Consider the following 26,968-nt stretch of genomic DNA (forward strand, 5'->3'; position numbering starts at 1 on the left):
GAACCATTTATCCTGACTCTCTGTTCTCTGTTAGTTAGCCAATCCTCTATCCATGCTAATATATTACCCCCAACCCAATGAACTTTTATCTTGTGCAGTAACGTTTTATGTGGCGCCTTGTCAAATGCCTTCTGGAAGTCCAAATACACATCCACTGGTTCCCCTTTATCCACCCTGTTCGTTACATTCTCAAAGAATTCCAGCACATTTGTCAAACATGACTTCCCCTTCATAATTCCATGCTGACTCTGCCTGACCGAATTTTGCTTTTCCAAATGTCCTGCTACTGCTTCTTTAATAATGGACTCCAACATTTTCCCAACCACAGCTGTTAGGCTAACTGGTCTATCGTTTCCTGCTTTTTGTCTGCCTCCTTTTTTAAATAGGGGCATTACATTTGCAGTTTTCCAATCTGCTGGGACCTCCCCAGAATCCAGGGAATTTTGGTAAATTACAACCAATGCATCCACAATCCCTGCCGCTACTTTTCTTAAGTCATTAAGTCCAGGGAATTTATCTGCCTGTTGTGTAAGGAAGTCAATAAGGGACATTGAAAATATAAGGAAAGGTAAGGCGAGAGCAAGGGCACTAAGAGGAATCCAGGATTATTAATGACAAAGGAGGATATAAAACATTTTGCTAAGAGTTAAGGTATTCCATGAAAAATAAAGTAGGACATGTTGGCATATGGAACTAGGTTAATTCAGCTTCCGAAATGTGTTCATAGAAACATAGAAACATAGAAAATAGGTGCAGGAGTAGGCCATTTGGCCCTTCGAGCGTGCAACACCATTCAATATGATCATGGCTGATCATGCAACTTCAGTACCCCATTTCTGCTTTCTCTCCATACCCCTTGATCCCTTTAGCCGTAAGGGCCACATCTAACTCCCTTTTCAATATATATAATGAACTGGCCTCAACAACTTTATGTGGCAGAGAATTCCACAGGTTCACAATTCTCTGAGTGAAGAAGTTTTTCCTCATCTCAGTCCTAAATGGCTTTCCCCTTATTCTTACATTGTGACCCCTGGTTCTGGACTTCCTCAACATCGGGAACATTCTTCCTGCATCTAACCTGTCCAGTCCCGTCAGAATGTTATGTGTTTCTGTGGGATCCCCTCTCATTCTTCTAAATTCAAGTGAACATAAGCCTAGTCGATCCAGTCTTTCTTCATATGTCAGTCCTGCCATCCCGGGAATCAGTCTGGTGAACCTTCGCTGCACTCCCTCAATAGCAAGAATATCCTTCCTCAGATTAGGACACCAACACTGTACACAATATTCAAGGTGTGACCTCATCAAGACCCTGTGCAACTGCAGTAGAACCTCCCTGCTCCTATACTCAAAATCCTCTCGCTATGAAAGCCAACATGCCATTGGCCTTCTTCACCACCTGCTGTACCTGCATGCCAACTTTCAATGACTGACATAGCATGACACCCAGGTCTCGTTGCACCTCCCCTTTACCTAATCTGTCACCATTCCGATAATATTCTGCCTTCTTGCTTTTGCCACCAAAGTGGATAACCTCACATTTATCTACATTATACTGCATCTGCCATGCATTTGCCCACTCATCTAACCTGTCCAAGTCACCCTGCAGCCTTTTAGCATCCTCCTCACAGCTCACACTGCCACCCAGCTTAGTGTCATCTGCAAACTTGGAGATATTACATTCAATTCCTTCGTCTAAATCATTAATGTATATTGTAAATAGCCGGGGTCCCAGCACTGAACTTTGCAGTACCCCACTAGTCACTGCCTGCCATTCAGAAAAGGAGCCATTCATTCCGACTCTTTGCCAACCAGTTTTCTATCCACATCAACACATTATCCCCAATACCATGTGCTTTAATTTTGCACATTAATCTCTTGTGTGGGACCATGTCAAAAGCCTTTTGAAAGTCCAAATACACCACATCCACTGGTTCTCCCTTGTCCACTCTATTAGTTACATCCTCAAAAAATTCTAGAAGATTTGTCAAGCATGATTTCCCTTTCATAAATCCATGCTGACTTGGACTGATCCGGTCAATGCTTTCCAAATGCACTGCTATTACATCTTTATTAATTGATTCCAACATTTTCCCCACTACTGATGTCAGGCTAACGGTCTATTATTCCCTGTTTTCTCTCTTCCCTCCTTTTTTAAAAAGTGGGATTACATTAGCTACCCTCCAATCCATAGGAACTGATCTAGAGTCTATAGAATGTTGGAAAATGACCACCAATGCATCCACTATTTCTAGGGCCACTTCCTTAAGTACTCTGGGATGCAGACTATCAGGCCCTGGGGATTTATCGGCCTTCAATCCCATCAATTTCCCTAACACAATTTCCTGACTAATAAGGATTTCCTTCAGTTCCTCCTTCTCGCTAGACCCTCGGTCCCCTAGTATTTCCGGAAGGTTATTTGTGTCTTCCTTAGTGAAGACAGAATCAAAGTATTTGTTCAACTGGTCTGCCATTTCTTTATTCCCCATTATAAATTCACCTGATTCTGACTGCAAGGGATCTAGAAACATAGAAACTAGATGCAGGAGTAGGCCATTCGGCCCTTCGAGCCTGCTCCGCCATTCAATAAGATCATGGCTGATCATTCCTTCAGTACCCCTTTCCTGCTTTCTCTCCATACCCCTTGATTCCCTTAACTGTAAGAGCCATATCTAACTCCCTCTTGAATATATCCAATGAACTGGCATCAACAACTCACTGTGGCAGGGAATTCCAAAGGCTAACAACTCTCTGAGTGAAGAAGTTTCTCCTCATCTCATTCCTAAATGGCCTATCCCTTATCCTAAGACTATGTCCCCTGGTTCTGGACTTCCCCAACATCGGGAACATTCTTCCCGCATTTGGTGGCCATTAAAGAAACGTGGTTGCAGGGTGGCCAAGACTGGGAATTAAACATATAGGGGTATCCGACGATTCGGAAAGATAGACAAGAAGGGAAAGGAGGTGGGGTAGCTCTGTTAATAAAGGGTGATATCAGGGCAGTTGTGAGAGACGATATTGGCTCTAATGAACAAAATGTTGAATCATTGTGGGTGGAGATTAGAGATAGTAAGGGGAAAAAGTCACTGGTGGGCGTAGTTTATAGGCCCCCAAATAATAACTTCACGCTGGGGCGGACAATAATCAAGGGAATAATGGAGGCATGTGAAAAAGGAATGGCAGTAGTCATGGGGGATTTTAATCGAAATATCGATTGGTCAACTCAAATCGCACGGGGTAGCCTGGAGGAGGAATTCATAGAATGCATACGGGATTGTTTCTTAGAATAGTATGCAACAGAACCTACAGGGAGCAAGCTATCTTAGATCTGGTCCTGTGTAATGAGACAGGAATAATAAACGTTCTCCTCGTAAAAGATCCTCTCGGAAGGAGTGATCACAGTATGGTTGAATTTGTAATACAGGTTGAGGGTGAGGAAGTAGTGTCTCAAACGAGCATACTATGCTTAAACAAAGGGGACTACAGTGGGATGAGGGCAGAGTTGGCTAAAGTAGACTGGAAACACAGACTAAATGGTGGCACAATTGAGGAACAGTGGAGGACTTTTAAGGAGCTCTTTCATAGTGCTCAACAAAAATATATTCCAGTGAAAAAGAAAGGCAGTAAGAGAAGGGATAACCAGCCGTGGATAACCAGGGAAATTAAGGAGAGTATCAAATTAAAAACCAATGCGTATAAGGTGGCCAAGGTTAGTGGGAAAATAGAAGATTGGGAAAATTTTAAATGACAGCAAAGAATGACTAAAAAAGCAATAAAGAAAGGAAAGATAGATTACAAAGTTAAACTTGCGCAAAACATAAAAACGGATAGTAAAAGCTTTTACAGATATATAAAACGGAAAAGAGTGACTAAAGTAAATGTTGGTCCCTTAGAAGATGAGAAGGGGGATTTAATAATGGGAAATGTGGAAATGGCCGAGACCTTAAACAATTATTTTGCTTCGGTCTTCACAGTGGAAGACACAGAAACCATGCCAAAAATTGCTGGTCACAGGAATGTGGGAAGGGAGGACCTGGAGACAATCACTATCACTAGGGGGTTAGTGCTGGACAGGCTAATGGGACTCAAGGTAGACAAGTCCACTGGTCCTGATGAAATGCATCCCAGGGTATTAAAAGAGATGGCGGAAGTTATAGCAGATGCATTCGTTAGAATCTACCAAAATTCTCTGGACTCTGGGGAGGTGCCAGCGGATTGGAAAGCAGCTAATGTAACGCCTCTGTTTAAGAAAGGGGGCAGACAAAGGCAGGTAACTATAGACCGGTTAGTTTAACATCTGTAGTGGGGAAAATGCTTGAAACTATTAAGGAAGAAATAGCGGGACATCTAGATAGGAATAGTGCAATCAAGCAGACGCAGCATAGATTCAAGAAGGGGAAATCATGTTTCACTAATTTACTGGAATTCTTTGAGGATATAACGAGCATGTTGGATAGAGGTGTACCGATGGATGTGGTGTATTTAGATTTCCAAAAGGCATTCAATAAGGTGCCACACAAAAGGTTACTGCAGAAGATAAAGGTACGCGGGGTTAGTGGAAATGTATTAGCATGGATAGAGAATTGGCTGGCTAACAGAAAGCAGAGTGTCAGGATAAATGGGTCCTTTTCGGGTTGGAAATCGGTGGTTAGTGGTGTGCCACAGGGATCGGTGCTGGGACCACAACTGTTTACAATATACGTAGATGACCTGGAAGAGGGGACAAAGTGTAGTGTAACAAAATTTGCAGAAGACACAAAGATTAGTGGGAAAGCGGGTTGTGTAGAGGACACAGAGAGGCTGCAAAGAGATTCAGATAGGTTAAGCGAATGGGCTAAGGTTTGGCAGATGGAATACAATGTCGGAAAGTGTGAGGTCATCCACCTTGGGAAAAAAACAAAAAAAGGGAATACAATTTGAATGGGGAGAAATTACAACATGCTGAGGTGCAGAGGGACCTGGGGGTCCTTGTGCATGAATCCCAAAAAGTTAATTTGCAGGTGCAGCAGGTAATCAGGAAGGCGAATGGAATGTTGGCCTTCATTGCGAGAGGGATGGAGTACAAAAGCAGGGAGGTCCTTCTGCAACTGTATAGGGTATTGGTGAGGCCGCACCTGGAGTACTGCATGCAGTTTTGATCACCTTACTTAAGGAAGGATATACTGGCTTTGGAGGGGGTACAGAGACGATTCACTCGGTTGATTCCGGAGATGAGGGGGTTACCTTATGAGGATAGATTGAGTAGACTGGGTCTTTACTCGTTGGAGTTCAGAAGAATGAGGGGTGATCTTATAGAAACATTTAAAATAATGAAAGGGATAGACAAGATAGAGGCAGAGAGGTTGTTTCCACTGGTCGGGGAGACTAGAACTAGGGGGCACAGCCTCAAAATATGGGGGAGCCAATTTAAAACCGAGTTGAGAAGGAATTTCTTCTCCCAGAGGGTTGTGAATCTGTGGAATGCTCTGCCCAAGGAAGCAGCTGAGGCTAGCTCATTGAATGTATTCAAGTCACAGATAGGTAGATTTTTAACCAATAAGGGAATAAGGGGTTATGGGGAGCGGGCAGGGAAATGAACCTGTGTCCATGACCGGATCAACCAAGATCGTATTAAATGGCGGAGCAGGCTCGAGGGGCCGTATAGCCTGCTCCTAGTCCTCTTTCTTATCTTCTTATGTTTATAGTATTGCCATACTGTAAACTTCCCATCACATACCATTGCAATTTTTGCAGGAGGATGTTGAATTACAAGCCGGTTGAAGGACGGTACATTGAACGTCAACCACCGAATGTTGATGTGTGAGAAATGTAGGGGCCGTAATTGGTGGAGGTTGTGCCCGCAGCTGCCAAGGTTGCGCCGGAAATGTAGTTTTTTGGGGTGATTCCTCCGGAACCGCCCATCTGCCGTTCATATTCCACCCGGCGGGAGATTGGTCGTGCCGCCTGCCCATGCTGGATGTTGCAAATCGCTCATTTTGGTGAGGGATGCTGGCCTCAGATCGACCTGCCGCCCCCCAGAAGGACCACTGGCAAAAAGCAGGTCTGAGCTGGCCGTGAGTCGGTTGGCAGGGAGAAGGGCTCTGAGTGCTGCACATCGCGGGTATGGTGCAGATTCTGCAGCATTATGAGTGGGACTGCTGGAAAAAAGTTTGCTGGATGTTGCTTTAGTTTATTGTTCGTGCTCATGTTTAATTGGTATGTGATAAAAGTGACTAAAATGTGTCTAAGTTGATGGAAACTTTTTTTTTTTACCTTGCTGGCACACCTTCATTTAGAACCACAATGACCAAGACCAAATCATTATCAATAACTCAAAAGTATGCAGCATGTCACATTTTGTACAGCCAAGTCATGTGGATGGGAAGATATTTGTGGTAAAACAGATGACCTGAGGGACAGATGTGTGTTTCTCACATGGCACCACACATGACGTTAAAATGAGACACTGACCAAGAGGGTCAACAATGCAAGTGTATTTACAAGTGCACAATAACAAAGGTTATATAACATTATTACATTTAGGAACATTTCCACTACCAACACCCACCCTCTATCTGGCACCACCACCTCTCTTCCCCCCCTTGCAGCGATGCCCAAGCTCCTCTTCTTTGCCCCTCCTACACCGTGGCATCCCGCTCCCCTGCCCCTCATTGCCTCTGGTTGACAAGGTTGTGCAGGAGGGCAGCGGGATCTCTGCAGACATGTGCATGTTGGTGAAAAGGCAGGGGAGGTGACCGAAGGCGCCGGGATTTGCTACTCCTCCGGACCTGTCTGCCTTGAGGGTGTGAGGTCGGGGGCTTGCACTACATGGCCAGAAGCCATCTCGTCACATCGCCTCAACTGTCTCGGTTGTGCGCTCCAACACAGTAATGAGCCGGTCCATCCTGGCATCATGTTGCTGAGTGAACGTGGCGATGCTGCCAGCTATCCCAGCCATTGTCTGGAGCATATCACGACTTATCTGCACGCTCGTCCGTGATAGCTGGATCATCTCCTGAATTGCAGAGAGCGGTGCTGCATCCTCAGCTGGTTGCTCGCTGCTGGTGGGTTCAGGCGCCTTGCTTGCCTTTGCGCCACAGCCTCTATGCTTGGTCGAGCTTGCCAGTATGGACTCCGTTCCAAACCCCACGTTGCGGCCTTTAGCCCCTTTGCTAATACCCCTCACACACACTCCCACACACACACACACACACACACATCTGGTGCACAACCTTTTTGCACAGGAGGGGGGCAATACATTTTTACTCACTCTGACTGCCGCCACCAAATCGTTCCAACGTTTTTTGCATTGGTCCCCATCCTGCACGATATTGCCCATTGCGGACACGATCTCAGTGATCTCCCTCCAAATGCATCGGTATTGTGGTGGTGGAGACTTGCCACCGAGCATCCTGGGTGAGGTCTTTATACCTGCGCTCCACCTCCATTACTCGCTCTTCCAGTTCCTCTTCATTAAGCCAGGGAGCTCTGGGCCTGGTTTTGATAGTCACCATTGCAGATTTTTGTCCACCCATCGTCAATGATTAAAGGAATGGCTGCTCAAGACTTTGTGGCTCTCAATTTACAAGACGGTCCCCTCTCCAACTCACACTCTCCTCTTTCCAACTCACAGCAGCAAGAGAATGGTGTGCCTTTAAGCGCATGTGCAGATGTCCCATCAGCCTCAAACGTGGCCGAAATGACGTCAGGTAGGTGAAAAGACTAAAAAACAAATCTCGCGCATGCGCGTTGCAGGGCCTCCAAAGTTTTCCGATTCGAGAGGCCTGCACCTGCCGCCCGCCAACTCCTGCTGCCTATCACTGACGCCCACACAACCTCGCCGAAAACGGCTCCTGACAGGACCCGGCGGCACTGGGTGGCATAAAGGTAGGTACCGCCAGGGAACCGCCGAAAAATTGGTGGGCCTTACCGGACATCAATTTTGGGGCCGTAGAGTTGTGTGCATCAGCTGAAGGATGGTACTTTTGACTGGAGGCTACCAAATAAGGCAAGGTTACTTCCAGTATGATAAAGAGAATAGTGTATAAATAAAAATGTTTTCCTTTGTTCAGGCAGCACGAGAAAGGACACATGCCTACGTTTGTGTGTTCTATCTGTGAGTACACTCTGCTAGTAAATTGCTTTTTATATTGAAGTTAAAGAATAAAATGATTATAACCATAGGACTGAATTTGTTACTACAGGCAACTCTCGATTATCCGGGTCCCTCAGGGATTGGGCTATTCCGGGTCAACGATTTTTCCGTTAGGGCGAGTTTACATTTATAAGTTAAAACTTTAATGAATAATACAATCAGCTACAAACAGTAACAAAAAATGAACATTACCAGCATGCATGGACAGGTTCTGTGCTTGGTTTGCTGGTACGCTGGTGAAGTTAGCAGTCTTCTGATTAAAGTCTGTGCCTGGAACCCAGTGCCGGCACTGCCCCCGTTCCCAACACCAGCGGCGGCCGCGAGAGACAGCGGCTGCAACAGCGCACACATACACACACCAGAAAAGCAAGGGCAGAGGAGGGTGATTTTTATGGTGAGTGAGAGAGAGTGTGTGAAAGACCCTTTGGCAGGTCGTCCCGGAGTCCACCCAGTGCCGTGTCTTTTCGGCCCGGGACAGAAGTGGCCGGTACGGGGTCCCTTCGGCCAGGGAGAGAGAATGTGTGATTGTGAGAGAGAGAATGAGCAAATACAAATGCGCACAGTGTTTGGAAGGTGATTTTTCCAAATTATTTGAGGCTGTCTTTTCACTTGTTAGCAACAGAATTTTAAATCCCGTTACAACGGTTTTCCGTTGGATTCGTGTACGGACAATCGAGAGTTGCCTGTAATCGGGTGAACGACAGACGGCTGTGTTGGTGTGTATTTGTGCATAGCGGGAAACGGCCTCCTCCTCCTCAGCTGCTCACTGTATAGCTGGTGGTGAGGTTGTGCAACGTTCAGAAGACCACCACAAATCTTAACAACCGCTTCGCCGAGTACTGCAAGGCTCCTCCAAAGCGGTCCAGGGAGCGGAAGCGTTGTTTCAGCACACCAATATTCTGCTCTAAGAACATTGTGCGATCTTCCTGCTCTGCTACACAATGGATTGGCAATTTGTCCACATGATTATTGTGGCTGTCCACACGGGTGGTGACAATTTAATATATAGAAAATTTTGAATTTTAGGCATTATTAACAGAATTACAACAGGAGTCATCCAGAATGGCAACAGACCAGATTAGAAAATAGACTCAAATTGAGAGACATCTTGTGGATTGTATTCTTCAAAGGAGATATCTGCTAATTCAGGAAAGGGAATGATGTAGCCCAGATGCCTTTGCCTGAAAATGTTCTTCAAATTCAAACTCGTCTTCTCCTCATCTTTCTCCTATTCCAAAAAGATGAAGAGATCTACCCAGAGATCAGTAAAGTAACATCTGGTTTTGAATGAATCAGTCACAGGCAAACATATAATTACCTCAGGTGCTCTGGACTCTACTATAACCAAAGTTTCCTACATTACCACAGTGGCTACACCTCAAAAAGAAGTACTTAATTGGCTGTAAAGCTCTGGAACATCCTGAGGTCGTGAAAGGCACTGTATAAATGCAAGTCTTTTTTTCAGTTGATGCCAGCACTGCAACATATGCCCCAGGATACTGCTACAGCCGGAGGAAGGGCAATAGTCTTTTTGCCATCATCATAGAACTTTCAAATGCTGAGGGAACAGCACTGGAAGCAAGGAGATTGCTATGTATCCCATTTATTGAACGTTCCTGGGAGCAGTGTTTTCTTGCATTCAATTCCCTTGGAGCTGCAGGCTTGCTTCTGTGTAGTATTGGAACCCAAAGTACCTGTAGCTGAGCGGATCAGGTTTGGACATCATTTTAATTAGAATTGTCTTCCAGTGAACAAACATCCATATGCTCAGTCTCGAGCAAGCTCCTCCACCTACAGTGGGAAGGTTTTGCAGTCAGCACTCTTGTTGGATTTCAGGACCAACCACAATTTTCTGCAGTGCTAAGGCTGATCAGATTATCTGAACAGTAACCAAAGAGCTCTGGTCACTTGATCAAAACCAGCATTTGATGCTGCCAAACAGGTTGCTCAAGGGAGTCAACTGAGACCAAAGTGACCAGCATAAGCCTGAGGACACTGACACTGAAGTGTGGAGAATAAGATGGGTTAAAGTGCCATCGATGTAATAACAAAAGCTCATCAATGTTGCACATCTTGAAATTTTTCACTGCAAGGCAGTTCCCAGACTGAACTGGACTTTGTCTGATGTAGGAAATAACAAAAAAGGGAAGAAAAATCACTTCCAATGTAAGGAAGCAAAGAACGAAGGGCATGACCCAGAAGCAGGCCTTGTACATAGAAGGAAACCATGGTCACTTTTTCCGGTCGTCTGCGTGTCCTCCATTTAAAGGAACCTCTGCTCATGGATGGTGGGAATTTTGTCGGTATCTGAGGCTGAATAAATGAGGAACACACTGACACAGACAAAATAGAGCTTTAATCTGTAAACTTTCCCCTTCTTTGAAAGAAACTCAAGCTACCTACAGTCTGTTCTTAGCTCAAACTCACTTAATTCAAATGTTTGATATTTCACATTTATTAAATATTAAATTACCATTTTTCTATGTTATTTACATTGCTTATTTCAAATTACTGAATAACTCAAATTATCTGCACAAAATATGCAACTTTGAATTATAAGTAGACTGCATGGGTTCAAAATTGTCCCTCGCCCAAAACAGGGCACACGCACCCTGTTTCAATTATTTTTAGCACAACTGTGGTTGAAATTGCCTCTTGAGCGAAATTCCAATCTGTTGTATTTTTTTTATTCGGATCCAGAAGTCGTTCTTAATGGGGGCGGTGACTACACGAGAGGGACGGATACACGGCGGTGGCAACAACTGAGGGACAGAAGTCGGGGGCGGTGCGGAGTTACCGCCGCGATGACATCATCGTGGCGCCGCATCACCACGGCTCTCCCCTTCACTTAAAGGGGAGAGCCTTCGCGATTTTAAAACTTCGGTCCACTGGGCCACCAGGGAGGAGGTGACAGGCTGCCTGTTTGTGGCCCGGTCGAACCTGGGAGCATAATTGTCAGGCCGACATAGCAGTCGGCTGACAAAAAAAAACATGGCGGCAGCGGCAGTGCATTCTCCCCTTTAAGGGAAGCTGCACCGCTTTGCAGAAGGCCACAGCCTCACTGGACCACCAGGAAAAAACAGATTTTGGCACCGTCAGGCGGGCAGAAGATTTTCAGAGCGAAATTTCGCCGTCGGGGAGGGGGTAGATCGGCTTTGTGCACAGTGGTGGCGCATTTAACACGGATCGGCGTCAGCAGAGCGGTAAGGAGGGGATCAGGGCACGGCCAGGAAACCTCGGAAGGGCAATTGGGTTATCAGCGGCTTCTCCACTCCGAAGCTTGGCCGCCAATTTGCGGTGGCAACAGGCCTTAAGGAGAGGGGCAATTTCGGCCACCATATATCTATACCGCTTTATTAGGACCAGTTTGATGATTATGCACTCCCGGCACAGAGTCTCACCTGCTGACAATGCATAAAGGGAATTCACATGGGCACGATTCACGATTTTCTATCCAAAATTGCAATGAATAGAAAATTGTGGTGAGTGTATATATAAATTCCCAATATACATTCCCAGCATCGTAAGCACAAAATCATAAAATTTAATGTAACTTTTTGGGACTTTTACCTACAAGGCCTAGAAATGGTTTTGTTTTAATTTAGGTTACGTTATTGATATATGGTCAGATTTATTTTATAAAGATTATCTCCCAGAGATGCACAAGCTCTTTAGAATAATCGATTAGGAAGTTTTCTAAGTGGGATACTAGAGACACCAGCCATCATAAATATCATATTGTTTACTTTTACATGCAAATTTAGCTTTGAGATGTGAGCAATTGCCACCATTATATAGATTGTATTTTAATTCGATGGCCCAGAATTTCTAGGGAAAATAAAGACGAGTTCACGATGCATACTGTCGTTACTCCGTTTAAACACATAGAAATTTGTGGTGAGGAAGGATGCTGTGAGTTATGAATCACCACAAATTGCTGCCGATTTGCAATGTTCCACGTTAGCCTCGCAAAAGCGAGAGCTCACCATCAACTTCCTCATGAGTGTCAAGAAATTGCTGGATTTGCGCAGAAAATACAAATTAAACTCGCCACAGAAAGCTAGGGCTTTAACAACGTCTACACTCTGTTAATGCGGTGATTTATGGTTCCTGACATGCAATTCAATCTTGGAGACTCAGAAAGGGAACAACTGAAACTGTGACATCTCACTGCAGATAAGAAATTATTCCTAGAGGTTTTTTTCAATTTTAAATTAAATGTTTTTCTTACTTTTGCTTTCTGTCTCCCTTATTTCTCTCTTTTAATCCAATCTTTCTCTTTATTTCTCTTTCTGCATCTAATCTGACTCGAATTCACCCTACTTCCTGCTCTGTCATTCGCTCTGTTTCTTTCTCTATCCCTAAATGTCTTGGTTAAGGAAATAGACTATTGGTCCCGTCACTCACCAAGGTCCCAGATGTCCCATTTCCTTCATTATCATTCGCACTTCCAGCATTTTGTGACAAAAATAATTAGAGCTGATTGGTGAGGAAAAAATACAATTCATGGCGCATATAGCGAGATGTCCCAATCCAGCAAATTCTGGGCAATGTGCTTGGCAGGGAGTTTAACTGACAAGACATATAGGTGCTGGATACTTCTGCAACAAGGCCGCTTCTTATTCAAGCTGGTAACTTTGATTGGCAGCTCAGCAAGCCAATCCACAAATCGCATAATGAAGGGAGCAGGGTCTAAGGACAGTCTTTATTTTTCTCACTCTGGAGGGACAATCTGAGATAGTGTGATTCAGTCATAAACACACATACAGGCTCAAGATGGCAATGAACCCATACTGCTTGTAGTTGAAAGAGATTATCAGTTAAAGAAAGAACTTGCATTTATATTGCATCTTTTACAACTTCAGGATATCCTAAAGCACTTCACAGCCAAAGTACTTGTTGAAGTGCAATTGCTGTTGTAATATGAGGAAACACAGCAGCCAACGCGCACAGTAAGGCCCCAACAAACGCCAATCAGAGAAATGCCCAGATAAACTGTTTAGTATTGATGTTTGTTGAGGGATTAATGTTGGTGAGGACATTGGGATAACACCCCTGCTCTTCTTTGAATAGTGCCATGGGATATTTTATATTCACCTGAGAGGGTAGACAGGCCCTCAGTTTAAAATCACATCCACACGACAACACTTGGCACCTCAGTACTACACTGAAGTGCCAGCCTACATTACGTGCTCAAGTCTCTGGAGTGGGGCTGTTTATGGACAGTTAGTGAAGTTTGTATGGAATAGTGGCAAAGTCTTATATTTTTATGTTATGTTAGATTTAGTACTGTGATGTTCTATGATGATCTGACAAAAAAGCAATTGCATGTTGAGATTGCTTCTGAATGTTTACTCAGGCAAGAACAAAGAATCTTGCAATAAAAGCAACTGAGTCAACAAATCATATGAAGACGGAAATGAGACTTTCTGTCCTCTGGGGTAAGTGTCATTTCCATCATTCTATATCTAACGTAGGGGAGCACCCACATGTGATGTTCAGGACCTGTTATTTTTATCTCACGTCACGACACATGTGTACATACATCAAAACACAATTATTACATTACATTTTCAAATTGTCTTTTTATAATTTAATCACATTTTGTTGCCTACACATTAAAAAGGTGACCACTACCTTCAAGTACATATTGTTTTGCTTGTATTCCTCATCACTGTCAGCTGTCAGACACAGAAGAAGATTCAGTATGAAACTTTTTCCTTTTCCTGTTGAATAAAACAATTGATTTAGAATGTTTAATGAAGCTATTTACATATCTAACAGTGTCATCTATGCACTAACATATCTGACCAACTATCATACTGTTGATGTTTACTACACAACCAACAAAACATTTAAGTAAGAAATGGATTAACGGTTGTTCTACTATTATTTGTGGTAAGCAAATAGAATCACAAGAAATATTGGGGGAGAAATTGCGGTAGCGCAAAAAAGTACGCAAGGGATTCCGACGGGAACTTCTGGTTTAGTGTACCAGGAAGTAAGTGGACTGCTAAATCAAGCGCTACCACTTCCCTTGGAGCTCTAAAGCCGGCAAGAGGGGCAGTAGCAGTGCAGCGGTGCCCAATGTCGAGGGAAGCGCTGCCGGGAACAAAGGCTCCTTCCCTCCCTTAAAGGGAAGGGCCATCGCTGCAGGCTCTGCATGAAGTTGAGGTCCCTCGTCACTGACAGCAGCTACGATCCGCGACGATCAGCCCCAAGCACTCTAACAGAGTGCAGGACTGATCAATCGCGATACATCAAGATGATGCAAACTCAATCTAAGGGGTAAAAAAAAAATGTTCATTATATATCGCTCCCCAAGCGGCAGACCTCCCTGACTACGCTGCCTGCAGCTGCCAGTGTTGACGCGCGGCAATGCTGCAGGGGGCGGAAACGGAGGTGAAGTTCGGGTACAGGGTGTTACTGGGGTGATGCGAGCACGATGACGTCACGATATCTGCCACCTCAAACCTCAATGGGAATTTCGCGGACATCGGTACTCTCAGTCGGTGGTGCCCTGTTGTCCCCTCAGAGGCACTAACGGGAGACACAAAGGATGTGAATTTCTTATTTTAGTAACGTGTGAGGGAATTTTTTAAAAATTTAAGTAGATTAATACATAAAGAAATTTTGAAAAAAGTGTGTCTGAGGCTAGAAAAGTGCCTAAAGCTGTGAGCCCAGTTCTGCAAACACACCCTATTGTCCCACCAAAGTCCTCCCATCCTAGGAAGACCAAGCGCCACAGAGAACCAGCAGTCCCTGACTTCCTGCTCAAACACCGCATCAAACTCCAAACAACCTTTCTGCCACCCTTATCTATCGATCAGTGCATGACCCAGTCTCCAACTGCCAAAAAGAGTCCTCTGTCTGCTAATACATAGTAATTTCACCCAACCATCTATATGATGAGTAACATGCATTTGTGAATTTGAGTATCCTGTGATCTTTTGGGCAAAATCTTCTTTGATCCGACATCACTAACCATGTCTCGCACGCAGCAGGAGGCTTATCAGAGAATCACTGCTAATGGCATGATGTCTCGGGCAACGTAACCTTATATATATCATGGCTAACCTAGATTGGTAAAATGTGAATGTGATGGAATGCTACATGTATTTTTATGTTGACCAGATATGTAAACTTTGCAAATAACATTAATCTCCCTGCCATGAGAAGTGATTGGGTCATTTCTCTTTACCGTACTTATATTCATACATCCAACTCCATTTGGAGATTAAATAAATTAAATAGAATGGAAGGAAACAAAGAAAGAACAACTTGCATTTATACAGCACCTTTCATAACCTCAGGGGAAGTTCCAAAGCGCTTTACAGACAATGAAGTATTTTTGAACTGTATGTACCAGTTCTTTATTTTCTTAATTTCAAGGTTTTTTTGTAGCAATCCTTGCTTTATTTAGGATTTATTTTGCCAAATAATTTCAACATTTATTATTTTGCACTAACTAATTGCATATTCCTTTATAACAAAATACTGGTTGTTTCAGGTGTAGAAGATACTGAGAACATTTGACTTGAATTTTATTTACCATTTTGTGACAGCATGGAAATCTTAGTATGGTTTTCTTCAAATTCCTTAATAAGGCAGTTGATGTCTCCTGTAGTATCTCTGATGCCAAGCCAATCCACTGTTTTGCTTGATAAAGTTTTCACTTTATCTTCAAGTTCACGATAAATAGTTTTCAGAATGTGCTGTGCAAAATCCACATCTACAAAAAAAAAGTGAACATAGATTTAAACAGACCCAATTAAACAGACCTCTTAAACTCACACGCAATAAAAGTTGATGATCACCACAATCTGCAAAAGATTAAGGCTATTAAGAGCTAATTTTGCAGTCCAGTCGAGGTTTGGGCTTGCAATGCATCCCTAGCTGTTATCACAAATCTAGCCAACTGCAGTGGTGAGGCAATGAACATCTAATCCCTGTTTCAAGCCTGACGAATTGTACATCACAGCTCAACGTTACTGCACAATATAGACAAAGCTCAATATTGCTGACACTTCCTGGCCAGGCTCAGACCTTATGCTGTTCAGGTGTGGCTTCCGGCCAAGAGATTGTGAGCACAGATCAGCCCCATTTTAAAAAGGACGCGTGCGGCAGGATTTCCATCGGACTTTTCCAATCACCGTTGCTTTGGCAGAAGATCATTGGAAATTCTGGAGAAACTGCATATATGGCGGTTTCTCCAGGGTTTTCATCAATTTTCCGAATTTACAATAGGAGATTGGGACAACTCAGTGGAAATTCTACCTCTTGTATTTTAATGCAGCAAAGTGCGAGGTAGTGAGATTTGCATGCAAGAATGGCAGAATGTCACATTTCAGGATTTTTGAACATTTCTCACAAAAAGGATTTGGAAAAAAGACTCCTATTTAAGGGTGCATTTTAAAGCAAAATGTATTTATGTTTTTAAAGAAGAGACTGAGATGAAAGGTGGTAAAATGACAGGTTTTGAAATTGTTTCCCCAAAAACTGTATAGAATAAACAATTAGTTCATCTGTCTTGGTAACTAATAAAACATCTCACAACTCACTCAGCAGAATTTTTACTTGTGAGTGGGTTCAAGTGTGGGGGTGTGAGGGGGGGGGGGGGGGGGAGCGGCTGCACGCTAGCGAATCGCCATCACGAACGGTCAATCAGTGCGCTTTCCACTGCATCTTTAACTTACTTAGGTCACTTGACTGAGCCATGTGGGTTTCCCAGCCAACTAAATGGAGCAGGTGTGATGACGTCATGGATGACTCGACTTCAGCGGCAGTTGACAGACGAGAGCTGGAGGCTGTTGGTGGCGGTCCAGAGGTGCCTATCGGTGTTACAGTGAGTAGTTCGACTTTGACTGTGAGGGTACAATCATTTAGAGGCAGCGATGCAGTCTCAGCACCAGAAGGCTGCACCAAGGATCTTTGATTCCTCCCTGGGCATTCTCCTCTGGTAGTGAGGTAAAGGAAGGAGGACCTCTTCCCTGGTGACGGCAGCAAGAGGCCAGCCACTGAAATAAAGAGAGCATGGCTGGAGATTGTACAAGAAGTGCGCAGCCACTCCTGGATTCAATGCAGAAAGAGTTTGAATGATCTCATGTAGTCAGGAAAAATGAGTGGAATGCCACATTCAACTACATCCTCATGTGCGTGTCACTCTGCCTTCCCAAACCTACTCCTGCACCGTCACTCCTCACACCAACATACCTTGGTGCATCCATCGCTCAGTCTCTATGCATCTACTCACATCCCCATCTGACTGCCCACCACTGACACTGTTAATATGGATTCTTTTTCCCTCAATCTGTCTCAGCGAATACACTGACGCGAACACCTTCTTGCATTTTCTGTAAAAGACCTTTATTGAAGATTCTCCGGCCGGGACTTGTCAAGACAAAGGAACACTCTCAATCAGAGCCTGTTTACCTTCCTCTGGACAAGCCCCTTTACAGTGCGAAAAGCACAGTAGTTATACATTTTCAAAACATAACACATTTGATCAGCACTTGGTCTGTCCACTCCTTTTCTTCCCCCCCCCCCCCCCCGAGTATGTTCAATGGCAGGCGAGGAGGACTCCTAATTAGAGCTGGCCCCGAGGTCAGCTTGTTTATAGCCTCATTAAATTCTTCTTCTTTATCAGTAAAACCTATTTCCCTCTTATCAGTAAAAAGCATTACGTTATTCTCCCCTCCTTATTAGTGAAAACCATTACGTTACCTTCTCCTATCTGTGATTGCTTTTTCTTTCCCGTGACCTGTGTTTAACCTCAACTCTCAGTAACCCCCTTTTTTTCTGTTGATTCTGCAATGTCTGCATCTTGACATTTCTTTAGCTATTTTCCCATGATTTCCTATCTCCATCCCTCTGCCACATTTACAATCCTTCTGTATCCAATCCCCCTCATCCTAATGCAATCATAGAAAGTAATGCCACAGAAGGAGGCCATTTGAGTCCTTCATAGTCACCCTCTACAGATGTAGCACATTCATCCCTACACTCATTCCATCTTTCGCTTCTTTCTTTCCCTTCTTGCAGAGAGCACAAAACAACAGGGAGAGACTGAGAACCAGAGATGGCCCTTCAATTTACACTGCATTTGATGCCAGCAGAGCAGGATGCTCTGGAATTAAGCGGAGGTGGAGAGCTGCTGGAAGTGGGAGATGGAGAGAGGGGGACCTCCCAGCAACCTGGTGACAGAATTAAATATCTTACAGCCACATGGCATACAACAGTCACTCGTGGTGACTGATGTCAGTATCCAGTAAAATATCTTGTACATAATGGTAACGTTAAACATTCTGATCAGAGTTCTAGTTTAAGAGCCCGAAATTGATGATGACTGTTTCTTGGCGGTATTCGGGCGGCCCTTCATATTTTACAGCCCGCTGCCGCTGAGATCCTCCAGCGCGAATTTCATGAAAATGTAGTGGGCGTGGGTGGGCGGTGCAGGCCATTAGACTCAGCAAAAATCGGAGGCTGAGTTCTGCGAATGCGCATGTGTCTGTCAAGCTCCGCCCCCGTCCTCCGTCGGCCCCAAACCATTCACTCCACAGGAGTGCAGAAAGCGATTAGGAACATGGGATAGTGAAAGACTTGCTAATAGCATCACCATCCAGGTTCCAGTGGTCACTATGGTGTTGCTTTATTGTCATTGAAGGGGCTGAGGCCTGAGACTGTTGACTTGTCTTTTCTCTGCTCCGGCACAAGCTCGGCGAGGGGGCCGAGAGGGAGGTGGAAGGATAAGATAGCAAGGGAGGTGGAAGGATAAGAGAGCAGGGGAGGAGAGAGAGAGAGAGAGAGAGAGCCTGGGGAGAAGAGATAGCCTGGGGCGGGGGAGGATAGAGAGAGAGAGAGGCTGGGGAGAAGAGATAGCCTGGGGCGGGGGAGGATAGAGAGAGAGAGACAGAGAGCCTGGAAGGTAGGGGGGGGGGGGGAGGAAAGAGAGCCTGGGGTGGGGGGAGAGGTGAGTGGAAGAGAGCCGGGGGGGGGGGGGCGGGGAAAGAGAGCCTGGGGGGGGGGGGGGGGCGGTGGGTGAAGAGTCAGAGAGCCTCTGGGGGGGGGAAAAGAGCGAGAGAGAGAGAGACTGGGGGAGAGAGGGAGCGAGAAAGAGAGCGTCTGGGGGGGAAGAGAGAGAGAGGGGGAGAGAGAGAGGGCGCCTGGGGCAGGCGGGCGGTGGGGGTGGGAAGAGAGAGAGAGAGAGAGAGAGAGAGAGAGAGAGAGAGAGAGAGAGAGAGAGAGAGAGAGAGAGAGAGAGAGAGAGAGAGAGAGAGAGAGAGAGAGAGAGAGAGCGCCTGAGGTGGGGGGGAGAAAGAGAGAACGAGACACTGAGGGAGAGAGAGAAAGGGAGAGAACGCGCCTGGGGGGGAAGGGGAGAGAGAGAGAACGCGCCTGGGGGGGAAGGGGAGAGAGAGAGATTGGGGGAGAGAGAGACAGCGAACCTGCGGGGGGGGGGGGGTGATATGGGGGGGGGCGGGGGAGAGAGAGAAAGTGTGGGGGGTTGGAAGAGAGCCTAGGGGGTGAGAGCCTTGGGGGAGAAAGAGACTAGGGGGGGGAAGAGAGAGAGAGAGAGAGAAAAAGAGAGAGCGTCTGGGAGGGAAGGGGGAGGAGAGAGAGAGAAAGTCTGAGGGGGGGGGGAAGGGGAGAAGAGAGAGAGAGACGAGGGGAAGAGAGAGACGTGGGAGTGGGAGAAGAGAGAGAGAAACGGCGGGGGTGGGGGGAAGAGACTAGTGGAGAGAGAGAGAGAGATAGAGCGCTTTGGGGGTGGGGAGGGGGAAGAGAGAGGGAGAAAGTGAGAGAGAGAGCACCTGGGGGGAAGGGTGGAAGAAGAGAGACAGTCTGTGGTGGGGGGGAGGGGGAGAGAGAGAACCTGAGGGAGGGTGGGGCAGCAAATGTGAGCCTGGGGGGGGGGCGAGGGGGAGAGAGAGCGAGAGAGCTTGGGGATGGCGTGGGGGGAGAGAGAGGAGAGAGAGAGCGGCGCGCGCCTGGGGCGGGGGGGAGGAGAGAGAGAGAGAGAGAGAGAGAGAGAGAGAGAGAGACACGGGGAAGGAGAGACAGAGTCTGCAGGAGAGGGGGGAGGGAGAGAGAGAGATGGGAAAGAGAGAGAAAAACAGGCAGGGGGAAGAGAGAGAAAAACAGGCAGGGGGAAAAGAGAGAGAGAGAGAGAGAGATCAGACAGGCTGGGAAAGAGAGAGACAACGAACCCTGGGTGGGGCGTGGCGGAGAGAGAGAGAAAGTCTGGGGGTGGGGAGGGAGGAAATGGGGGGGTGGGTGGGGGAGGGAGATAGAGAGAGAGACGGGGCGGGGGAAGAGAGACATACTGGGCAGTGGGGGGGGGGGGAAGATAGAGGGGGAGAGAGAGAGAGGAAAGAGAGTGAGAGAGAGACAGAAGGACAGGTGTGGAGAGAGAGCCTGGGGCGAAAGAGGAAGCCTGGGCGGGGGGGGGTGGGGGGGCGAAGAGAGAGCCTGGGAGAGAAAGAGATGTGTCTGGGCGGGGGCGGGGGGGGGGGTAGGAAGAGACGGGAGGGGGGGGAGAGAGAGAGAGAGACACGGGTGGGGGGAAGAGACTGAGGGAGAGAGATGGAGTGCTTTGGGGGGGGGGGGGAAAAGGAGAAAGACAGCCTGGTTGGGGGGGGGGGGGGGGGGGGGAGAAAGAGATGGGGAGGGGGGGGAGAGAGAGAGAGAGAGAGAGAGAGAGAGAGAGAGAGAGAGAGAGAGAGAGAGAGAGAGAGAGAGAGAGAGAGAGAGAGAGAGAGAGAGAGAGAGAGAGAGAGACACGGGTGGGGGGAGTGGGTGGGGGGAAGAGACTGAGGGAGAGAGATGAAGCGCTTTTGGGGGGGGGGGGGGGGGAAGGAGAAAGACAGCCTGGTTGGGGTGGGAGGGGGGGGAGAGAGAGGGAGAAACTGGCGGACGGAGAGAGACTGGGGTAGAGACAGACAGGCGGAGAGAGCGAGGGAGAGAGCCTGGGGGCGGGGGGAGGGGCGAGGAGGGGACAGAGACACACTGGGGAGAGAGAGAGAGAGAGAGATAGACTGCGGGAAAGGGAGACAGAGAGCCTGGTTTGGGGGAGAGGGGGGAGGTCGGGGGGGAGGGAGAGAGAGAGAAACAGACAGGGGGAGAGAGAGAGAAAGCGAGCAAGCCTGGGGTGAGGAGGGGGGAGGGGATGGTGGTGGGGGGGGGGGGGGGGGGGGGAGGAAAGAGAGGGAGAGAGACTGGGGGAGAGAGAAAGAGAGAGTGAGAGATTGTCATGTATCTTACATTATTATATATAACTGTATCCTAACATGCTATACATGACTGTAATAAGATATGACCTGTAACCACCAGCATACCTTACCACCAGGGATGCACTTGCAAGAGACAGGTATATAAGGACAGGTCTCATGCAAGTGCAGCATTCCAGAGCTGTGAAATAAAGGTGCAGGTCCAGAGTGACCTTGACTTCACTACATGCCTCGTGTGAATCTGTACTGAGGGGACAGGACTTTACTGTGGTGACGGGTTACGGGATTACAGAATCCACAGAATGGCGAACAAAGGATCAGATGAAAAGTACAATGCGGGAGACAATTGGGAGGACTTTATAGAAAGGCTCCAGCAAAGCTTTGTAACCAAAGACTGGTTAGGCGACAATAAGGCAGACAAGGGAAGAGTCCATCTCTTCACCAGCTGTGGCTCGAAAACAAGCTTTAATGAAGGATCTGTTGGCACCCGAGAAACCAGCAAGCAAGTCGTTTGAAGAATTGAGCACACTGGTAAGGGACCACCTGAAGCCAGCGAGCAGCCTACACATGGCCAGACACAGGTTCTACAACTACAGACGCTGTGTGGGCCAGAGCATACCCGACTTCGTGGCAGAACTTCGGAGGTTGGCTAGTTTATGCGAGTTCTCCGATGAACTGAGGAGAGAAATGCTGAGAGACTTTTTCATTGAAGGAATAGGCCACGCAGGCATATTCCGAAAGCTCATAGAGACCAAGAACCTGACCTTAGAGGCAGCAGCACTGGTCGCACAGACATTCTTGGTAGAGGAAGAAGCAACGAGGTTGATTTACAATGCAGGTACGACAACTAACGAAATATTGGAACAAGAAGTTCACAGCACTAAACAAGCTGCTACCCTCACACACAGACAAAACCGGGAGAACAGGTTCTCGACAGCAGGCAATAGCCATCAAGGGCCACACCTCATCAATCCACAATGCGAGCAATCAACTACAAACTGAGAGAAGCTCAAGAGAAAGATCAGCCAGACGCAGCTCATTCTTTGGGAACACTTTGAACAATGGAACAGGTCTGTGCTGGAGGTGTGGGGGTGGGCATTCAGCAAGGGGATGTCGATTTCAGCAGGCTGTTTGCAGAAATTGTGAATATACAGGGCATTTGGCCTGCATGTGCAAAAAAACAGCAGCTCGGCTGGTATATGAATCGGATGGGTCGGAAAGCGGACGAGAAGATGGTGGGGACAGTACCCGGGACACCGGTGTACAGCGGGTCAACACTATCAATGGCCGCTGCTCCTACAACAGGATGCCTCCTATAATGATGAGGGTCCTACTCAACGGAATATCTGTCAACATGGAGTTGGATACGGGAGCAAGTCAATCTCATGGGCGCTCAACAATTTGAACAACTGTGGCCGCATAAGAGACAGACCAAAACTCACAAGGGTCGACACCACACTAAGGACCTATACCAAAGAATTCGTACCATCCTCGGCAGCGCCATGCTCTCTGTCACACACAAAGGGACAGTGAACCGACTTCCTCTGTGGATTGTCCCCGGAGACCCCCCAGCACTGCTGGGGAGAAGCTGGCTGGCAAAACTAAACTGGAAATGGGATGATGTCCATGCCATGTCATTAGAGGAACGGACCTCCTGCTCAACAGTTATAAAGCGATTTGAACATCTCTTTCAGCCAGGTGTGGGCACTTTCAAAGGGGCCAAAGTCAAAATCTACATCGCACAGGATGCTAGACCAGTTCATCACAAGGCCAGAGCTGTACCCTATGTGATGAGGGAAAAGATTGAACACGAACGAGGCAGGCTTCTGCGGGAAGGCATTATATCACCTGTGGAATTTAGCAACTGGGCAAGTCCCATCGTCCCAGTCATGAAGCCTGATGGATCCGTATGAATCTCTAAGGATTACAAATCTACCATAAACAGAGTCTCCCGACAGGACCAGTACCCGCTGCCCAGAGCGGAGGACTTATTTGCCACATTGGCTGAAGGTAAACTTTTCTCAAAATTAGACCTCACATCTGCATATATGACGCAAGAATTGACCGAGGAATCCAAGCTACTCACCACCATCAACACACATCGAGGCCTTTTCATGTACAATCAATGCCCATTCGGCATCAGGTCAGCAGCTGCCATATTCCAGTGCAACATGGAGAGTCTGCTCAAGTCCATCCCGGGGACGGTTGTATTTCAAGACGACATACTTATCACGGGCAGGGACACCGTCTCCCATCTCCGTAATTTGGAGGAAGGACTAAAGTGGTTGGATCGGGTAGGCCTACGAGTCAAGAAATGCAAGTGCCTGTTTCTCGCACCCGAGGTTGAATTTTTGGGCAGAAGGATTGCCGCTGATGGAATCCGCCCAACAGAGTCCAAAACAGAAGCAATTGTCCTGGCACCCAGGCCCCGGAATGTCTCAGAACTGCGCGCCTTTCTCGGGCTACTCAATTACTTTGGGAACTTTATGCAGAACTTAAGCACGCTGCTGGAGCCTCTCCACGTACTACTCAGAAAGGGGTGCGATTGGTTTTGGGGGCACACCCAGGAACGCGCCTTCAATAAGGCACGCAACCTTCTGTGTTCCAACAGTGTTTTGACTTTCTTTGACCCAGGTAAAAAGCTAGTTCTCACATGCGATGCGTCAGCGTATGGGGTCGGGTGCGTTTTGCAACATGTCAATAGTGCGGGCAAATTACAACCCATAGCTTATGCCTCCAGGTCACTTTTGCGGGCGGAGCGCGGGTACGGAATGGTAGAGAAGGAGGCGTTCGCATGCGTGTACGGTGTCAAAAAGATGCACCAATACCTTTTCGGGGCCAAGTTCGCGTTAGAAACTGACCACAAGCCCCTCCTATCCGAGAGCAAGGCAATAAACGCCAACGCCTCGGCGCAAATTCAACGGTGGGCACTCATGGTGGCGTCCTACGACTGACTATACCATAAGGCACAGACCAGGCACAGACAACTGTGCCGACGCACTCAGCAGGCTACCCCTGGCGACCACGGAAGGGTCTGACGAACAGGACTGTGAGATAGTCATGACAATCAATGCCTTTGAGTCCACAGGTTCGCCCATGACGGCTCGCCAAATCAGAGCCTGGACGGCCAGCGACCCCACGTTATCCTTAGTAAAAAGATGTGTCCTACGGTGACTGGGCAGAGGCTCGCGATGCCTGCCCCGAGGAATTAAAACCCTTTCACAGGCGCATGCATGAGCGATCACTACAAGCAGACTGCCTGATGTGGGGCAGCCGAGTAGTCATGCCTTTGCGAGGCAGAGAGGCATTTGTCCGGGAGCTCCACCGCGAGCACCCAGGGATTGTTCTCATGAAGGCCATAGCCAGATCCCACGTCTGGTGGCCTGGTATTGACGCGGACCTGGATCTCTGCATCCGAAGGTGCACCATTTGTGCCCAACTCAGCAATGCCCCCAAGGAGGCTCCACTGAGCCCCTGGCCTACCAAACCGTGGTCGCGGGTGCGTGTAGACTATGCGGGCCCATTCATGGGCAAAATGTTCCTCGTAGTTGTAGATGCATTTTCAAAGTGGATCGAATGCACCATTTTAAAATCGAGCACAACCTCCACCACTGTGGAGAGCCTCGCAACCATGTTTGCAACGCACGGAATCCCGGACATATTGGTCAGTAAAAATGGGCCGTGCTTCACCAGCGCAGAATTCCAAGACTTTATAATTGACTACGGCATAAATCACATCAAGAAGGCACCGTTCAAGCCGGCCTCCAACGGCCAGGTGGAGAGAGCAGTGCAAATCATTAAACAAGGCATGCTTAAAATCCAAGGTCCCACGCTGCAGGGTCGCCTGTCGCGACTGCTGCTGGCATACAGATCTCGTCCGCACTCATTGACTGGGATCACCCCCATGCAATTGTTGATGAAAAGGACTTTAAAAACAAGGCTCTCATTAATCCTCCCAGACATGCACAAAATCGTTGAGGCAAAACACCGTAAGCTGACTGAGTTCCATGATAGAAATTCGAGGGGGAGATGGAATGAGATAGGGGACAAAGTGTTTGTACTAAACTATGGCAGGGGTCCCAAATGGCTTGCAGGGACAGTAACGGGCAAGGAAGGAAACAGGCTACTGGTAGTACAAATGAACAATGGCAAAACCTGCCGGAGGCATGTAGACCAAGTCAAAAGCAGATTTACCAACAACACTGCAGAACCAGAGGCAGACTACAATGTGAAACTCACACCACACCTGGTGGACAGACAGAGGGAACAACCTGAGGAAAGGGCAATCCCAACAGACAGCCCGGTGAGTCAACAACAATCACACCAATCGAAACAGACAGCCCAGGCGAGATACCAGCAACCACACCCAAAGAAAAACAGACACCAAGGCAAACAACTGAACCACAACTCAGACGCTCCATGCGAGAGCGTAGACCACCTGAGAGACTGAACCTATAAAGACAATAAGGTCTTGGGGGAGGGTGATGTCATGTATCTTACATTATTATATATAACTGTATCCTAACATGCTATACATGACTGTAATAAGATATGACCTGTAACCACCAGCATACCTTACCACCAGGGGTGCACTTGCAAGAGACAGGTATATAAGGGCAGGTCTCAGGCAAGTGCAGCATTCCAGAACTGTGAAATAAAGGTGCAGGTCCAGAGTGACTTTGACTTCCTTCACTACATGCCTTGTGTGAATCTGTACTGAGGGGACAGGACTTTACAGAGATAGACAGGGGCGGGGGAACAAAGTCTGCGGCGGGGGGGGGGGGGAGGGGAGAGAGTGAGCGAGACAGAGTGGGAGAGAAGACAGAGCCTGTGGTGGGAGGGGAAGAGCGAGAGAGAGAGAGAAAGCACCTGGGGGTGGGGAGGAGAAAGTGAGAGAGCCTAAAGGCCCATGTATCCCAGGGATGCATGCGATTTGCAAGCAACCCTGAATTACGTGAGCTGGCCCAACTAATCACAAAGGGGATTCTCGTAATGCTTATGGGGATTTAGTTTGCGAACGGATTCCCAATAAGCATAATCGAAAATACAGAAATAATTTTTCACACAATCTAAATAAAAATAAATCACATGTTTAAAATTAACAAAAATACAATTAAATTAAACATTTATTTACAACAGTGACTACATTCCAAAAGTACTTAATTGGCTGTAAAGTGCTTTGCGACGTCCGGTGGTCGTAAACGGCGCTATATAAATGTTAGTCTTTTCTTTTAAAACAAAAATTTCCAATTTTTTATTAATAAATTTTACATTTTTTAAAGGGGCCAAAAATAACAAACTAATTTGAAAAGTTATTGACTGTTTAAGTGATTTTTAAAATGTTAGTTTAATATTTATTAAAACCCTTACGCTGGTAAAAGGAGACCCTGTGCCTGATGTTACCAGGCGTAAGAGTTTCATGGGCGTTCGCTGAGCAAACAGTCCAGCTCTCCGCCAGCCGAAGTCAATTTCCTACAGATGCGGATGATGTGTGAAACTGAAATTACAAATCGCAAATTCCGGGTTTTCGCAGATGTGAAAACCGGGGACTTGCGGGACACACTGGGGGAGAGAGAGAGAGAGAGCGCGAGAGAGCCTGGGGGGAGGATAG

General features: G+C 46.9%; 1 protein-coding gene across 6 annotated transcripts in view; it reads right to left on the minus strand.

Moving 5' to 3' along the window:
- LOC139252375 (uncharacterized) overlaps positions 1–26,968 on the minus strand; it is a 336,279-nt gene that overhangs the window by 302,391 nt on the left and 6,920 nt on the right. For 5 of the 6 annotated variants that reach the window (XM_070873361.1, XM_070873357.1, XM_070873359.1 and 2 more), the window contains exons 2-3: positions 15,684–15,863; positions 13,769–13,857 (exon numbers count right to left, since the gene is read on the minus strand). In XM_070873361.1, the coding sequence (XP_070729462.1) occupies positions 13,769–13,857; positions 15,684–15,699 (105 nt within the window). In that variant the 5' untranslated portion in view covers positions 15,700–15,863. Of the gene's footprint in view, positions 1–13,768; positions 13,858–15,683; positions 15,864–16,827; positions 17,039–26,968 lie in introns of those variants that run through there. The other variant, XM_070873360.1, reaches the window with a different exon arrangement.

This window comes from Pristiophorus japonicus, unplaced genomic scaffold (assembly GCF_044704955.1).
Source record: "Pristiophorus japonicus isolate sPriJap1 unplaced genomic scaffold, sPriJap1.hap1 HAP1_SCAFFOLD_461, whole genome shotgun sequence".
NCBI classification, from domain to species: Eukaryota; Metazoa; Chordata; class Chondrichthyes; family Pristiophoridae; genus Pristiophorus; species Pristiophorus japonicus.